This window comes from Passer montanus, unplaced genomic scaffold (assembly GCF_014805655.1).
Source record: "Passer montanus isolate IOZ18808 unplaced genomic scaffold, ASM1480565v1 scaffold204, whole genome shotgun sequence".
In the NCBI taxonomy this organism is placed as follows: Eukaryota; Metazoa; Chordata; class Aves; order Passeriformes; family Passeridae; genus Passer; species Passer montanus.
Window position 1 is genome coordinate 382298 of NW_024366637.1, and position 17716 is coordinate 400013.

The 17716-nt window shown below is 56.4% G+C and overlaps 1 protein-coding gene across 1 annotated transcript in view; it reads right to left on the minus strand.

The window, feature by feature from the left end:
- Window positions 1-16544: 16544 nt before the first annotated feature.
- Window positions 16545-17716, minus strand: part of LOC120501818 (translation initiation factor IF-2-like) — a 3618-nt gene continuing 2446 nt past the window's right edge. The window contains exon 3 of the mRNA XM_039708516.1: window positions 16545-17716. Coding sequence (XP_039564450.1) covers window positions 16711-17716 — 1006 coding nt within the window. The 3' untranslated portion in view covers window positions 16545-16710.

Consider the following 17716-nt stretch of genomic DNA (forward strand, 5'->3'; position numbering starts at 1 on the left):
CGTGGCTGGTGGGTTTTTATTGAAGCCCCAAATCCCCTCCAAACCCGCCCAAAAGTGCGAGGAAATGAATTGAATTTATGATAAAATTAATGATTCGTGACGACGATCAGGGCGAACAAACCAGGGCTGAAAAGATAAAGTTTGGGCCGAGTTAAAATGGGAATTTTTAGGGTTTGAAATCCGGGATGGGGGAAGGGATGGGGGAAGGGATCGAGGTGGATTTGGGGACCCCGGGGGGATCCAGGGGGGATCCAGGGGGGATCCGGGATGGAAAATCTGCTCCGGGCACCCGAGGGGGCTCCTCCGGTCCCTGTCCCCATTCCCTGTCCCCATCCCTGTCCCCATTCCCTGAATCCCATCCCATTCCATTCCCGTTCCCGTTCCCATTCCTGTTCCCGTTCCCGTTCCCTTTGTCCCTGTCCCCATTCCCTGTGTCCCCATCCCTGTCCCCTTTTCCTGTCCTTTCCCAGTGCCCACCCCCATTCCCAATATCCCATCCCATTCCCAATCCCATTCCCGGTGTCCCATTCCCAGTATCCCATTCCCATTCCCTGTCCCCATTCCCTGTGTCCCCATCCCTGTCCCCTTTTCCTGTCCTTTCCCAGTGCCCACCCCCATTCCCAATATCCCATCCCATTCCCAATCCCATTCCCCGTGTCCCATTCCCAGTATCCCATTCCCGTTCCCTGTCCCCAATCCCATTCCCAGTATCCCATTCCTGTTCCTTGTCCCCATTCCCAGTGTCCCAATCCCAATCCCATCCCCAGTATCCCGTTCCCATTCCCGGGAATTCCCGGTTTTGGGGTGCCACGACCCCCAACCATCGGAGGGGCCCCGTTCCCATCCCCCGTTCATCTCCCTTGGCTTTTCCCGCCCCTTCCTTCGGTTTGGGGCATTTTGGGGCCTTCTGGGGCATTTTTGGGCCTTCTGGGGCATTTTGGGGCCTTCTGGGGTCTTTTCAGGTCATTTGGGTAATTTTTGGTCATTTTGATTCATTTTGGTTCATTTTGCATCCTTTTGGGTCATTTTGGTTCCTTTTGGGTCCTTTCAGGTCCTCTTGGGGCCTTTTGGGTCCTTTTAGTTAATTTTGGGTCCTTTTGGGTCCTTTTGGGTCCTTTTGGTTCATTTTGGGTCCTTTTGGGGCCTTTTTGGTTCATTTTGAGTCCTTTTGAGGCCCTTTGGTTCATTTTGGTTCATTTCAGGTCCTTTTGGGTCCTTTTTGGTTCATTTTGGTTCATTTTGGTTCATTTTGGGTCCTTTTTGGCTCCTTTTGGCCCCTTTCGGGTCCTTCCGGGCCCTCTCCCGAGGCTCCAGGCCGGGCTCTCCCCTTCAGTCCCAGGGCTCGGGGCTGGAGCGCGACCCCGGAGCTCCGGCCCCGCAGGAACCCCCTGCTGCCACCCGGGACTGTGAATGGATTTAAATTTTAATTTAAATTGGGAGGGTTTTCCTCTGAGTGCGCCTGGCACGGGGGGCAGCTCCGCTCACCTGTGGGTGACACCGAGGATTTGGGGACACTCACACAGGTGAGTGTGACACAGGGACCTGTGACCCCGTCACACACCTGCCCTGTCACACCCGAGTGACACCGAGGATTTGGGACACCTTTGCACACCTGAGTGACACAGAACCGTGACCCCGTCACACATGTGAGTGTGACACAGGATGTGACACCTGTGTGTACCTGGGACACCTCTGCACACCTGTGAGTGACACAGGGACCTGTGACCCTCTCACACACCTGGGCTGGCACACCTGTGGGTGGCACCGAGGATTTGGGGACACTCACACAGGTGAGTGTGACACACTGTGACACCTGGGTGTACCTGGGACACCTCTGCACACCTGTGAGTGACACAGGGACCTGTGACCCTCTCACACACCTGGGCTGGCACACCTGTGAGTGGCACCGAGGATTTGGGGACACTCACACAGGTGAGTGTGACACACTGTGACACCTGGGTGTACCTGGGACACCTCTGCACACCTGTGAGTGACACAGGGACCTGTGACCCTGTCACACACCTGGGCTGGCTCACCTGTGGGTGACACCGAGGTGACACCACCACACACCTGGGCTGGCTCACCTGTGGGTGACACCGAGGATTTGGGGACACCTTTGCACACTGTGACACCTTCACACACCTGTGACACCTCTGCACACCTGTGACACCTTCGCACACCTGTGACACCTTCGCACACCTGTGACACCTCTGCACACCTGTCAGTGACACCGAGGTGACACCTCCGCACAGGTGAGTGTGACACAGAGTGTGACACCTTTGCACACCTGCCCTGTCACACCTGTCAGTGACACCGAGGTGGCCCCGCCACACCCGTGGATTTGTAACTTTGAATTCAATAACAGATCAATCAATAATTAATTAAAGCATATTTATTAAAACGGGGCGCAGCAAACCAATCCATTATCGAACAATCGTTAATGAATGAATTAATAATAAATTAATAAACCACAACAGAACCTTCCCCGACACCACACCACCAATTAATTACTGGATAATTGGAAAATGCAAGTAATTAATGAAATAATGAAAAAAAGGAATAAAAATACGGAATTTGGGAGCCCCTCCCCCGCTCCCGGGATTCCCGGGATCCCGCGCTGCTCATCAGCGCCTCCTTAATTACGGAATTCATTAATTAATGAACCCATTAACGCGGAGCTTCCCGGGGCTGGTTTGGGATTTTTGGGAATTTTTAAATTTTTTTTTTTTCAGATTTTTTGGGGATTTTTGGGAGTTGGGATTTATGCACGAGAAAATTCCCGATTTGGGATTTATATTTATATTTATTTTTATATTTATATTTATATTTATATTTATTTTTATTTTTATTTTTATTTTTATTTTTATATTTATAATTTCTATTTTTGTATTAATATAATATTTTTATTTTTATTTTTATTTTTATTTTTATTTTCGTTTTTAAAATTTTCACCCATCCATTTATTTCCTGCAATAACAGTGCCGGGAAAGGTGGAAATATCAAGACATAAAACACGACATAAACGACATAAAACAGAACATCAAATAAATATTTAATCAAATCTAATAGAAAATCTATAATTTACGATATTTAATATAAACCACGTAATTTATAATATGGAATACATTATTCATAACATAAAATATATTATTTAAAACATAGAAAATATATCATTTATAACATACAATACGCAATAGAATAACATATATAGTACATAACACAAAATAAATACAATATAAATATTTAAGAATAAAAATTTAAGCTTTTTTACATAAAATACACCAAAACCCACAATAAATCCTAAAGAACAAAAGTTCGGCCTCATTCAATGAAGAATAAACTCAAGAATGAACAGAATATCCAGAAATAAATTCAGATAAATCCGATTTTACAAAAATAAATCAAATTACTCCCAGGCCTGGCTGCGAGTCCCACTCCCAAAATTCCCAAGAACACCCAAAAATTCAATATTATTCCCCAAAAAAAACCCCAAAATCAACATTATTCACAAAAATCCCATTAAGAAATGTAATAAAAACCCAAAAAAACAATTTCACCGAGTTTTAAATTCCTTTTTTCTTCCACTTCGGGCGGGTTTACCCCAAAAATTCCCATTTTACCCCCCAAAAAATCCCTTTTTAGCCCCAAAATTCCCATTTTAGCCCCAAAAATTCCCTTTTTAGCCCCAAAAAATCCCTTTTTAGCCCCAAAATTCCCATTTTAGCCCCAAAAATTCCCATTTTAGCCCCAAAATTCCCTTTTTAGCCCCAAAATTCCCTTTTTGTCCCAAATTCCCGGGATCCGCCCCCACTTCTCACCTACCGGAGCTCAAAAATTCCGATTTTCTCTTGGAAATTTTTCCCCAAATCCTCGCGATTTTGCCCCAATCCGCGGCTCCTCTGCTGCTCTCCCAAAAACTCGGATTTTCTCCCAAAATTCCGGTTTTTTCCCAGTTTTGTCTCGGATTTTTTTCCATTTTCTTCCCTTTTTTTGGGATTCCGGGATCTCTTCCGGAAACGGGCTGCAAAAAAATAGAGAAAAAACCCCAAAAATGGCCCAAAATTCCCTTCCCATCCTCATCCTCACCCGATCCGGGCGGGAATTCACCAAAATCCCAAATCCGGGGGGGAAAAATCGGGGAAAAAAAACCCAAAAAAAGGCAAATCCCCAAAAATAGCCCCAAAAAAGCAAAATAAAACCCTCCAAACAACCCCAAAAAATCAAAATAAACCCCAAATAATAAAAATAAAACCTCAAAAAAAAATCCCAAAAAAATCAAAAATAACCCTCCCCCCAAAAAAAACCCAAAAAAAGAAAAATAAAACCTGAAAAATAACCCCAAAAACCCAAAATAAAACCTGAAAAATAACCCCAAAAAACCAAAATAAAACCAAAAAAAGGCCAAAAAAAGCCCAAAAAAACCCCAATCCAGCGGGGTTTGGCTCCTGCTGCCGGAATCCCTCCCCGCCCCCCGCGGGGTTTATTTGGGATTTTTGTGCCTCGGTGGCGGCTCCGGGAGGGAAATCCCGTTAACAAAATCCCCTAAATCCCCTAAATCCCCTAAATCCCATAAATCCCATAAATCCCCTAAATCCCCTAAATCGGGCCGGGGCTTTGCTCCCCGCGGGGCCGCGGCTCCGGCGCGGAATTCCCGGGAATTCCCGGGAAGGGGGAGCGGGAGCGGCCAAAACCGGCGATTTTGGGGCTTTTTTGGGTTTGGGGGTTTGGGGCTTTTGGCGGTTTGGGGTTTGGGGGGGGCTTTGGGGTTTTAGTGGGTTTGGGGTTTTTTAGGGGGTTTGGGGGTTTTGGGATTTTTTGGGAAGGGGTTTTTTGTGGGCTCCGGGAGGGAAATCCCGTTAACAAAATCCCCTAAATCCCCTAAATCCCCTAAATCCCATAAATCCCATAAATCCCCTAAATCCCCTAAATCGGGCCGGGGCTTTGCTCCCCGCGGGGCCGCGGCTCCGGCGCGGAATTCCCGGGAATTCCCGGGAAGGGGGAGCGGGAGCGGCCAAAACCGGCGATTTTGGGGCTTTTTTGGGTTTGGGGGTTTGGGGCTTTTGGCGGTTTGGGGTTTGGGGGGGGCTTTGGGTTTTTAGTGGGTTTGGGGTTTTTTTTGGGTTTTTTTTGGGTTTCCTCCCCCTCAGCCCCCCCGAGGGAGGAGGAGGAGGGGGCGGGGCCTGGGCCCGGGGGGCGGGGCCCGGCCATGGGGGCGTGTCCGGGTCACTGTGGGCGTGGCCCTGTCCCTCCTTCGGGTCGTGTCCCTCTGTCCGTCCGTCTGTCCATGTCCGTCTGTCCCCCTGCCCGTGTCCTCCTGTCCCCTGTCTGTCTGTCCCTCTGTAGGTCTGTCCGTGTCCCCTTGCCCCCTGTCCGTCTGTCCCTGTGTCCCCCTGTCGGTCTGTCCGTGTCCCCTGTCCCCGATCTGTCTGTCCGTGTCCCCCCTGTGTCCTCCTGTCCGTCTGTCCCCCGTCCGTCTGTCCCCCTGTGTCCCTCTGTCCCCTGTCCGTGTCCGTCTGTCCGCGTCCCCCTGTCCCCTGTCCGTCTGTCCGTGTCGCCCTGTCGATCTGTTCATGTCCTTCTGTCCGTGTCGGTCAATCCCCCCCCGGGGGTGAAGCCCCTTCCTCCCACCCTAAAACCCAGCCGGGATCCGCTCCCTCCTCATCCTCCCTCCCTCCCCGATCCCCCTTTTCCGCCCCAAAAAAAACCCAAACCCGTCCTTGAGGGTAAAACGCCTTCATCCCGCCCTAGAAATGCACCGCGATCCGCTCCTTCCTCCTCCTCCTTCTCCTCGCACCCTCTCCCTTCCCTTTCCACCCCAAAAAAACCCCAAACCATCCCTGAGGGGTGAATCCCCTTCATCCCACCCCAAAAATGCACCGGGATCCGCTCCCTCCCCGCTTTTCCATCCCAAAAAACCCCAAACCCATCCCTGGGGGAGAAACCCCTTCATCCCACCCCAAAAATCCCGAGGTCAATTCTCTCCTCATCCTCGCTCTTCCTCCCTTCCCGAACTCCCTCTCCACCCTCCAGAAAAACCCCAAACCCACCCCTGGGGGGGTGAATCCCCTTCCTCATCCTCCTTTCCTTTACCCGATCGCCCTTTTTCACCCCAAAAAAACCCCTGGGGGCGAATCCCCTTCATCCCACCCCAAACCCCCGGGTCCGCTCCCTCCTCCTCCTCCTCCCTCCGCAGCCCGGGGGCAGCGCCGACCGCGGGCGGATTTTGCCCATTTTCGGTGGGTTTTGCCCATTTTCCGTGGATTTTGCCCATTTTCGATGAATTTTGCCCATTTTCGGTGGGTTTTGCCCATTTTCCGTGGATTTTGCCCATTTTCGATGAATTTTGCCGATTTTCGGTGGATTTTGCCGGTTTATTTTCGGTGAATTTTGCCGATTTTGGGCGGATTTTGCCCGTTTTCGGTAGATTTTGCCATTTATTTTCGGTGCATTTTGCCGTTTTTCGGTGCATTTTGCCGTTTTCGGGCGGATTTTGCCGTTTTCGGGCGGATTTTGCCCGTTTTGGGCGGGTTTCGCCCCTTTTCCGGGCGCGCAGGGGTTAAGGCGCTGCCGGCGCTGATTTACGGCCGCGCTCGGGGTTCACGGCGAGTTCACCGCGATCGCTGCCGCTGAGCGGGGGGCGGGGGCAGCCCCCAGCCCCAAATCCCGCGGGTCTCAATTGGGGGGGGTCCTGGGGCAGCCCCCAGCCCCAAATCCCGCGGGTCTCAATTGGGGGGGGGTCCTGGGGCAGCCCCCAGCCCCAAATCCCCGCGGGTCTCGGCCAGGGGGGGGTCCTGGGGCAGTTTCGGGGGCGGATTTTGCCGTTTTCGGGCGGATTTTGCCGTTTTCGGGCGGATTTTGCCCGTTTTGGGCGGGTTTCGCCCCTTTTCCGGGCGCGCAGGGGTTAAGGCGCTGCCGGCGCTGATTTACGGCCGCGCTCGGGGTTCACGGCGAGTTCACCGCGATCGCTGCCGCTGAGCGGGGGGCGGGGGCAGCCCCCAGCCCCAAATCCCGCGGGTCTCAATTGGGGGGGGTCCTGGGGCAGCCCCCAGCCCCAAATCCCGCGGGTCTCAATTGGGGGGGGGTCCTGGGGCAGCCCCCAGCCCCAAATCCCCGCGGGTCTCGGCCAGGGGGGGGGCCGGGGGCAGCCCCCAGCCCCAAATCCCCGCGGGTCTCAATTGGGGGGGGGGTCCTGGGGCAGCCCCCAGCCCCAAATCCCCGCGGGTCTCGGCCAGGGGGGGACTCTGAGGCATTTTTGGGATTTCCAGCCCCAAGGAATGGAAAAGGGGGAGCTGGGGGGGTCCGCACCCCAAAAATCCCCGGGATTTGTGGGAATTTTGGGGATTCTTGGGGATTTCCAGCCCCAGGGAATGGCGAAAGAGGGGGAAGGGGGGCGGGAGAGGCCGCGCACCCCAAAATCCACCGGGATCGCTGGAGCACGGGCGGGGAAACGCAAACCCCCCCCGCCCCAAAAACCCCTCCGCAGAGAATGAAAGGGAATTCATCCCGGGGGGAATTTGGGGCGGCCCCGGGGGATGGGAAAGGGGGCGCAGGGGGACCCGCACCCCAAATTCCCCTTTCGGGGGGGCCGGGGCGAGCAGCGGCAGCCCCCCCAGCCCGGCTCGAACGAGTGAAAATAGTTTATGGAAGGCAGCGAGGGCCTCACCTCCCGCAGCAGCGGCCCCATAAATTTCCCAAACGTGACTCGGATCCCAAACGCTGCCGCGGCTGCCGCGGCTCCCTCCTCCTGCTCCTCCGCAGCTCCAGGCTTGCTTTCTTTTATTTTATTTTATTTTATTTTATTTTATTTTATTTTATTTTATTTTATTTTATTTTTCATTAATTATTTCTTTTATTTTAATTTAAATTTTATTCTATTTTAATATTTAATTCTATATTTATTTTCTTTTTTTATATTTATTTTATACTCTTATTTTATATTTTTTTTTCCCCCTAAACGCATTCTATTCTATTTTATATTTTATTCTATTCTATTTTATTATTTTATTTTGTATTTTCTTTTCTTTCCGCCTCTCGCCGCCGCAGGACCCGCCCGCCCTCGAGCAGCCCTTGCGGGAATGTTAATGAGACGGGAATGTTAATGAGATGCAAATTCCAGCAGCCCTTAATCGCTCTCTGGGCCGGCGCGCGTGTTTGTGTGTGTGAACGTGCCTAATTAACGCTCCTAATTAACGCTCCTAATTACCGCAGCGGCGCAGGGCGCGGCTCCGGGCGCCCCGGCCGCGGGTTCTAAAAATTCCTGTGGGTTCCTATAAATTCTTAGGGGCTCCTATAAATTCCTGTAAATTCCCATTTCCACACCTCTGCAATTCCACGCGTTCCCAATTCACCTTCCTGGGTTTCATCCCAATTCCACCTTGCTGCGGTTCCACAGGTCCCCAATTCCCGCAAATTGGGGTTTAATTTAAACCCAATTAATCCCCCTCAGCTCCAGGCGTGTGCGGTTCCACAGGTCCCGAGTCCCCCATTCCCGGAATTCCATAAATTCCCAATTCCATAAATCCCCAAATCCCCAATTCCACAGGTCCCGAGTCCCTCATTCCTGCATTTCCTTGGATCCCAAATCGATATTCCTGAGTTTCCAGGATCCCCAATCCCGCATTTCTGCATCCCCACGGGTCCCCAAACGACATCCCTGCATTTCCCTAAATCCCCAATTCCGCATTTATTCCATTCCGCAGGTCCCCCAGCCCCCCTGCCGCCCCCCGCGATGTCCCCAAACCCGGGACGTGTCCCCAAACCCCGGGACGTGTCCCCAAACCCGGGACCTGTCCCCAAACCCGGGACGTGTCCCCAAACCCGGGACCTGTCCCCAAACCCGGGATCTGTCCCCAAACCCGGGATCTGTCCCCAAACCCGGGACGTGTCCCCAGCCCTGTCCCCATTCCCAGGATCGCCCCCGGCCGCTCCCCTCGAAACCCCAAAGAATTCCCCCAAAATCCCGGTTCCGGCTCCCGAACATTCGGGAAAGCCCCGGAGGGGACGGGCTGGGGCTGGGACGGGGACGGGAGCTCGGGGCACCCCAAAATCCCCATCCCGCTCCTCGCCGGGGCCTCCGCCCCAAATCCCTGGGAGGTGGGACGGGAAAATCCCGATTTCCCCATTTATCCCGGCATTTAAACCCCGCGGGGGAGCGAATCCCAGCTCGGCTCCGGCCCCCCAAATTCCTCCGTCCCTTTTAGGGTCCCCAGCTGCGGAGGGGGGATTTGGGAGCGAAATCCGCGGGGTTTGGGCGCTTTAAAAAACCAAAATAAACCAAAGCGAGAAGCGGCGGCGGCTCTGCCGTGACCCCGAGCGCGGCCCCGCCGCTCCCCGCGGGGGTTTTTGTTTGCTGAGCAAACAGAGCCGCGGACCCGCGGAAATAAACCCACGGAAATCCACGGAAACCCACGGAAATCCATGGAAATCCATGGAAATCTCGCGGCCTTTACCCCTCGCGGGCGCGCTCCTTTATTGGGATTAAAGCTGTGCAAGGTAACAGAAGAGAAAACCTAAAAATAATAATTTAAATATAACAAAAAATTAAATAATAATAACATAATAATAAAATAAATTGTAAAAAATCAAAGCAGCCGAGAGGGCTCGGAGCGGACGGACGCTGCGGGAACCACGCGGGGGTTTTTGGGGTTTTTTTGTTGCTTTTGCAGGGGGATTTGGGGCGAACACTGCCGCCTTGTTCGGCTCACCCCGCGCTCACCCCCATTAATCACCCCCGACACTGCGGGGCCTCTCGCCCTTTTCATCCCCGGACCCGCGGTGACAGCGCCGGCTGTGCCCTCCCCAAACCCCCCAAAACCTCCCCAAAATCTCCCGGTTTCCAGCAGTTATTCCGCGCACAGCCCGGCCCGGGCTCCTCGGGAGGAAAGCGAACACGAAATGAGGAAAAACGAGGCGGAAAAAGCTCAAATCTCCTTCCCCTGCGCTTTTCTCGCCTTTCCCCGAGGAGCTCCCGCACGGGCGGATGCGGGGCTGCGGTTTTTGGGGATTCTATCGCAGATTTTTGGCACCAGCGGGAGGATTTGCGGCATCCAAAACCCCCGCGGGTGCGGGAGGAGCCGCGCGGAGCCGGGGGCGGCTGCGGGGCACGGGGATTCTGGCACGGCGGGGGTTAAACCAGCCCGGGTTTGCACCCCCAGACCCGGATTTGGGTTCCCAAACCCGGATTTGCACCCCCGGCCCCTTCCCCGGGGCGCTCCGGTGGCGAATCCCGGGGCCGTGGGAAGGGGCCGAGCCCGGGGCGGTGTCCGAGGGCTGGAAATCCCATTTTCCTGCGTTCCCAGCGCCACAAATCCCCATTTCCCGGTGTTCCCGGTTCCCCGAACCTCCATTTCCCCATTCCCCGATGTTCCCAGTTCCACAAACCCCCAGTTCCCCATTTCCCCGCGTTCCCAGTGCCATAAATCTCAATTTCCCCGCGTTCCCAGCGCCACAAATCCCCATTCCCCGGTGCTCCCAGTTCCCCACATTCCCGTTTCCGTGTCCCGCTGGGAAGGTGCCGCGGGGACACGGGGGGACACGGGGTCGGGGGGCAGGGGGACACGGCCAGGACGGGGACAGGGGGACATGGCTAGGACAGGGGGACACAGGGACAGGGGGACACGGGGACAGGGGGACACGGCTAGGACAGGGAGACACAGGACAGGGGGACAGGGGCACNCCCCCGAACCCCGGGGGCGCCCCCCGCCACCCCCTCACCCTCCTGCCCCTCGCTCTCTGGGCCGCCGGGAGCGGCGCTTTGCATTTTTGGGGCATTTTCCGCGGATTTCGCCGGTTTTTGCGCGGCGGCGCTCATTAGCATAACCCCGGGGGCGCCCCCCGCCACCCCCTCACCCTCCTGCCCCTCGCTCCCTGGGCCGCCGGGAGCGGTGCTTTGCATTTTTGGGGCATTTTCCGCGGATTTCGCCGGTTTTTGCGCGGCGGCGCTCATTAGCATTCCGGGCCGTGCGTGACCTCCCGGTGCCCCCGCAGCCGGGCGCGGCCGCTGCTCTCATGCGGCGATTACTGTCACAGCGCCATCCGTCACCTTGTCACCCGCCCGGGGACACTCGGCGGACGTCAGGGCCCCGCCCGCCCCCGGCTGCTTTCATCTCCGCAGATGCCGATAGAGATCGCGGGGCTCGGCGAGCGGGGGAAGGGGAGCGCGGGCCGAGGTTCCAGAGACATAAATCCCCCTTTCCCAAATCCCCATTTCCCAAAACCCCATTTCCCGCAAATCCCCATTTCCACAATTCCCATTTTCCATAAATCCCCGTTTCCCAAAACCCCATTTCCACAAAGTCCCATTTCCATAATCCCTATTTTCCATAAACCCCCATTTTCCCAAATCCCCATTTTCCATAAACCCCCATTTTCCAGAAACCCTCATTTTCCCAAATCCCCATTTCCACAAATCCCCGTTTTCCACAATCCTCCCCATTTCCCGGTGTTCCCGGTTCCCCGAACCTCCATTTCCCCATTCCCCGATGTTCCCAGTTCCACAAACCCCCAGTTCCCCATTTCCCCGCGTTCCCAGTGCCATAAATCTCAATTTCCCCGCGTTCCCAGCGCCACAAATCCCCATTTCCCGGTGTTCCCGGTTCCCCGAACCTCCATTTCCCCATTCCCCGATGTTCCCAGTTCCACAAACCCCCAGTTCCCCATTTCCCCGCGTTCCCAGTGCCATAAATCTCAATTTCCCCGCGTTCCCAGCGCCACAAATCCCCATTTCCCGGTGTTCCCGGTTCCCCGAACCTCCATTTCCCCATTCCCCGATGTTCCCAGTTCCACAAACCCCCAGTTCCCCATTTCCCCGCGTTCCCAGTGCCATAAATCTCAATTTCCCCGCGTTCCCAGCGCCACAAATCCCCATTTCCCGGTGTTCCCGGTTCCCCGAACCTCCATTTCCCCATTCCCCGATGTTCCCAGTTCCACAAACCCCCAGTTCCCCATTTCCCCGCGTTCCCAGTGCCATAAATCTCAATTTCCCCGCGTTCCCAGCGCCACAAATCCCCATTTCCCGGTGTTCCCGGTTCCCCGAACCTCCATTTCCCCATTCCCCGATGTTCCCAGTTCCACAAACCCCCAGTTCCCCATTTCCCCGCGTTCCCAGTGCCATAAATCTCAATTTCCCCGCGTTCCCAGCGCCACAAATCCCCATTTCCCGGTGTTCCCGGTTCCCCGAACCTCCATTTCCCCATTCCCCGATGTTCCCAGTTCCACAAACCCCCAGTTCCCCATTTCCCCGCGTTCCCAGTGCCATAAATCTCAATTTCCCCGCGTTCCCAGCGCCACAAATCCCCATTTCCCGGTGTTCCCGGTTCCCCGAACCTCCATTTCCCCATTCCCCGATGTTCCCAGTTCCACAAACCCCCAGTTCCCCATTTCCCCGCGTTCCCAGTGCCATAAATCTCAATTTCCCCGCGTTCCCAGCGCCACAAATCCCCATTTCCCGGTGTTCCCGGTTCCCCGAACCTCCATTTCCCCATTCCCCGATGTTCCCAGTTCCACAAACCCCCAGTTCCCCATTTCCCCGCGTTCCCAGTGCCATAAATCTCAATTTCCCCGCGTTCCCAGCGCCACAAATCCCCATTCCCCGGTGCTCCCAGTTCCCCACATTCCCGTTTCCGTGTCCCGCTGGGAAGGTGCCGCGGGGACACGGGGGGACACGGGGTCGGGGGGCAGGGGGACACGGCCAGGACGGGGACAGGGGGACATGGCTAGGACAGGGGGACACAGGGACAGGGGGACACGGGGACAGGGGGACACGGCTAGGACAGGGAGACACAGGACAGGGGGACAGGGGGACACGCGTGTCCCTGCGGCTCCGGCACCGCCCTCGCAGCGCTGTCCAAACCCCAGGAAACCGCCGGGGACAGGGGGACACGGCTAGGACAGGGAGACACAGGACAGGGGGACAGGGGGACACGCGTGTCCCTGCGGCTCCGGCACCGCCCTCGCAGCGCTGTCCAAACCCCAGGAAACCGCCCCAAAACCCGGCGGGGGCGGCCGTGCCGGGACCCCCGTGCCGGGACCCCCCTCCCGTCCCAGCCCACCCCCGAACCCCCCGTGCGTGACCTCCCGGTGCCCCCGCAGCCGGGCGCGGCCGCTGCTCTCATGCGGCGATTACTGTCACAGCGCCATCCGTCACCTTGTCACCCGCCCGGGGACACTCGGCGGACGTCAGGGCCCCGCCCGCCCCCGGCTGCTTTCATCTCCGCAGATGCGATTAGAGATCGCGGGGCTCGGCGAGCGGGGGAAGGGGAGCGCGGGCCGAGGTTCCAGAGACATAAATCCCCCTTTCCCAAATCCCCATTTCCCAAAACCCCATTTCCCGCAAATCCCCATTTCCACAATTCCCATTTTCCATAAATCCCCGTTTCCCAAAACCCCATTTCCACAAAGTCCCATTTCCATAATCCCCATTTTCCATGAACCCCCATTTTCCCAAATCCCCATTTTCCATAAACCCCCATTTTCCAGAAACCCTCATTTTCCCAAATCCCCATTTCCACAAATCCCCGTTTTCCACAATTCCCATTTTCACAAAACCCCAGTTCCACAATCGCGCATTTCCCCGTGTTCCCAGTTCCCCAAATCCCCATTTCCCCGTGTTCCCAGTTCCCCAAATCCCCATTTCCCCGTGTTTCCATTTTCCTGCTTTTCTAGTTCCCCAAATCCCCATTTTTCCCGTGTTCCCAGTTCCCCAAATCCCCATTTTCCCCGTGTTTCCAGTTCCATAAATCTCCATTTTCCTGCTTTCCCAGTTCCCCATTTCCCCGTGTTTCCATTTTCCGGCTTTTCCAGTTCCACAATCCCCATTTTCCCAGATCCCTATTTCCACAAACCCCCATTTCCCCGTGTTTCCAGTGCCACAAATCCCCGTTTTCCCAAATTCCCATTTCCCGTTTTTTTCTAGTGCCATAAATCCCCATTTTCCTGCGTTTCCAGTCCCGCAAACCCCAAACCCGTCCTAAATCCCCCAAAATCCCGATTTCCCCGGGCTGAGGGCGGCCGGGGCGCCCCCCACCCCCAATTAATTCCCCGAATCAATTAAACCCCGGCCCGGGCTGCGCTGCCTTCATTAACGCTCCCGGTGTTAATTAGCAACAGGCGGGAGCCGCCCTCCCCCCTTTCCTCATTAATTAATTGCTGTCAGTAATTAATAGGGGGGGGGTCGGCGTGGGGGAGGGGCGCGGTGACCCCGCGGTGACCCCGGCCCGGGTGGGGGAGGGGCGCGCTCGCAATTCCAGGGGGATTTGGGAAATGTCCCAAAAAAAAGGGCCGGGATTGCGGGGGGAAAGAAAAACCCGGGGCTGGAGGGAGGTTTTGGGGCGAAAACCCGGGAAAATGGGATGTGGGGAGATTTATGGGGAGAGGGAAAATCTGGGATATTGAAATGGGAAAATCTGGGATGATGATACGGGGAAATCTGGAATTCTCTGGGATGATGATGAGGGAAAATCTGGGATGCCAATGAAGGAAAATTTGGGATATTCTGGGACGATGATGAGGGAAAATCTGGGATGATCTGGGATGTGGATACACGAAAAATTGGGATACCGGTACAGGAGAATCTGGGATTCTCTGGGATGCAGATGAGGGAAAATCCGGGATACTGATATGGGAAAATCTGGGATGCTGATGAGGAAAAATCTGGAATTCTCTGGGATGCAGATGAAGGAAAACCTGGAATTCTCGGGAATGAAGATGAAGGAAAACCTGGAATTCTCGGGGGTGAAGATGAAGGCAAAGCCGGCCTTGCAGGGCAGCTCCGCTCCCTTCCCGAGGCTTTCCCGGCTGGAAAATCCCAGCCGCTCATCCTCCCTTGTCCGGGCTCCCTCTGGAGTCGGCGGAGAGAATCGGCAGCAAACCCGGCAATTCCGGGGAAAAAACCCCAAAAGGACGGATCCTAAACGGTCTGACCGCCCCGAATCCGGCCAGGCTGTCCCCAAATCAGCCAATTCCAGGGAAAAAAACACAAAAAAACCCCAAAACCGGGCCTGACTGCCCTGAATCCAGCACAGGGAATGAGGGTCGGCCCCAGAGCCTTTCCCTTCCCAGCCTTGGGGGGCCTGGAAAGGGCTTGGAAAAGGGATTGGAGCGGGGAGAAAAGTCTGGGAATGGGGGGAAAGCCAGGGAATGGGGTCGGGAATGGAGAACCCAAAATGGGATCAAGGCCCTGCAATGGGGTCGGTGTGGATGGATCTGGGATGGGACCAAGGCTCTGGGATGGGGTTTGTGGGGTCTGGGATGGGACCAAGGCTCTGGGATGGGGTTTGTGGGCTCTGGGATGGGACCAAGGCCAGGGCAGGCTCAGGAGGGCAGGACCCCAACGCTGCAGCCGCTGGGGTTGGCTTTGTTGGGATTTGGGATCATCTCGGGGAGAATCCTGGGAGAATTGGGAATTTCTTCCCAGGGAAGTTTCCTTCCTGGAAAATCCAAGCGCTCCCAGCCGAAAGGACCAAATTCCAGCTGAAATCACCCAAAAAGGGCCGGGCCAGAGCAGGGCGGCCCCATCCCCCTCCCGACCCCACAAACGGGGGGAATGGGGTCGGGAATGGAGAACCCAAAATGGGATCAAGGCCCTGCAATGGGGTCGGTGTGGATGGATCTGGGATGGGACCAAGGCTCTGGGATGGGGTTTGTGGGCTCTGGGATGGGACCAAGGCCAGCGCAGGCTCAGGAGGGCAGGACCCCAACGCTGCAGCCGCTGGGGTTGGCTTTGTTGGGATTTGGGATCATCTCGGGGAGAATCCAGGGAGAATTCTTCCCAGGGAAGTTTCCTTCCCGGAAAATCCAAGCGCTCCCAGCCGAAAGGACCAAATTCCAGCTGAAATCACCCAAAAAGGGCCGGGCCAGAGCAGGGCGGCCCCATCCCCCTCCCGACCCCACAAACGGGGCAGGAGCGGCTCCGCGGGGATTTGGGGAAGCCTGCAGCTCATCCCCCCAAAATTCCCTCCGGAAAACAGGGCGAGCTCCCAGATCACAACATTTGATTTTTTTTTTTCCCATTCCCCTCGAAACCTAATTTATAAAAAGGATCCAAAGTCCCTCGCAGAGGTCCAGGGAAGGCCGGGAGCGGTGCCGGGATCCCGGAAAGCGCAGCGGGAGAATCGCGGGGCGGGGGGAAAGGGCAGGGCAGGGCAGGGCTGGGATTTACGGCCGGGATGGTGGGAGCGGGGGAAGCATCAGCCCCGGCTCCGGGAGCTCGGAGCGGGGGAAGCATCAGCCCCGGCTCCGGGAGCTCGGAGCGGGGGAAGCATCAGCCCCGGCTCCGGGAGCTCCGGCCGGGGCGCAGCCGTGACTGCCGGGTTGCGGCAGCAGCACACCGAGACCGAGGGGGCTCCAAACGCGCCCAGCTCGGGGACAACAACAGAGACAGGCCGGAGGAATGGCCTGGATGAGAGGGGAAAAAGGGGGAAAAAGGGAAAATCGGCTTTTTCCGGAAATAAAAATAAGGGAGGGAGGGCGGAAGGAAGGAAGGAAGGAAGGAGAAAAAGGAAGGAGGAAGGTGGGTTCGTTGTTTCCCCCCAATGCCTCTTTCCTTGTTTTTTTTTTACCAATTTTCGCCTTTATTAATTCCAGAATTCCACAGAAAACCCTCCACGAACCCTCCCCGCCTTCCCTAAGGGGAAACGGAGGCAGGGCCCATCCCCTGCCCCCTAAAGCACCACCCCCGAGTGGGGAAACTGAGGCAGGGTCCATCCCCCGCCCCTACAGGAGCCCTAAACCCCCTCTCGAGTGGGGAAACTGAAGCAGGGATTCACCCTCTGCCCTGGAGTGTTGCCCTAAATCCTGTTCTGAGCGGGTAAACTGAGGCAGGGACCCGTCAGTCCCCTTCCCCCCAGTCCCAAACTGGTCAAACTGGGACAGGGACCCCCCAGCTCCCTCTTCCCCAGTCCCAAAGTGGTTAAACTGGGGTAGGGACGCCCTAACCCTCTTCCCCCCAGTCCCAAACTGGTCAAAGTGGGACAGGGACGCCCTAACCCTCTTCCCCCCAGTCCTAAACTGAGTCAGGGACCCCCCAAGCCCACTCCCCCCAGTCCCCAACTGGTCCAGCCCCCCTCCATCCCCCTTCCCCCCAGTCCCAAACTGGTCAAACTGGGGCAGGGCTCCCCGAACCCGCTTTTTCCCAGTCCCAAACTGGGGTAGGGCTCCCCCAAGCCCACTCCCCCCAGTTCCCAGCTGATCAAACTGAGGCAGGGACCCCCCAGCTCCCTGTTCCCCAGTCCCAAACTGATTAAACTGGGGTAGGGAGCCCCCAATCCCCTTTTTCCCAGTCCCAAACTGGGGCAGGGACCCCCCAACCTCCTTTCCCCCAGTCCCAAACTGGGGCAGGGCTCCCCGAACCCCACTCCCCCCAGTTCCCAACTGATCAAACTGGGGCAGAGCTCCCTGAATCCCCTTTTCCCCAGTCCCAAACTGGGGCAGGGACCCCCCAACCTCCTTTCCCCCAGTCCCAAACTGGGGCAGGGCTCCCCCGTCCCCGCTCCCCCCAGTCCCAAACTGGGGCAGGGACCCCCCAAGCCCACTTCCCCCAGTTCCCAGCTGGTCCCGCTGGTCCGGTCCCGCCCCGTGCCCGCTCCCCGCAGCCCCCCGGCCGCCGCCCGGCCCGTCGCGCACCCCGAGCAGCCGCAGCACCCCCAGCTCCCGCAGCCGCTCCCGCGCCTCGCTCTCCCAGCCGCGGGCGCTGCGGGCGTTGCGGGGGGACGGGTGCGGG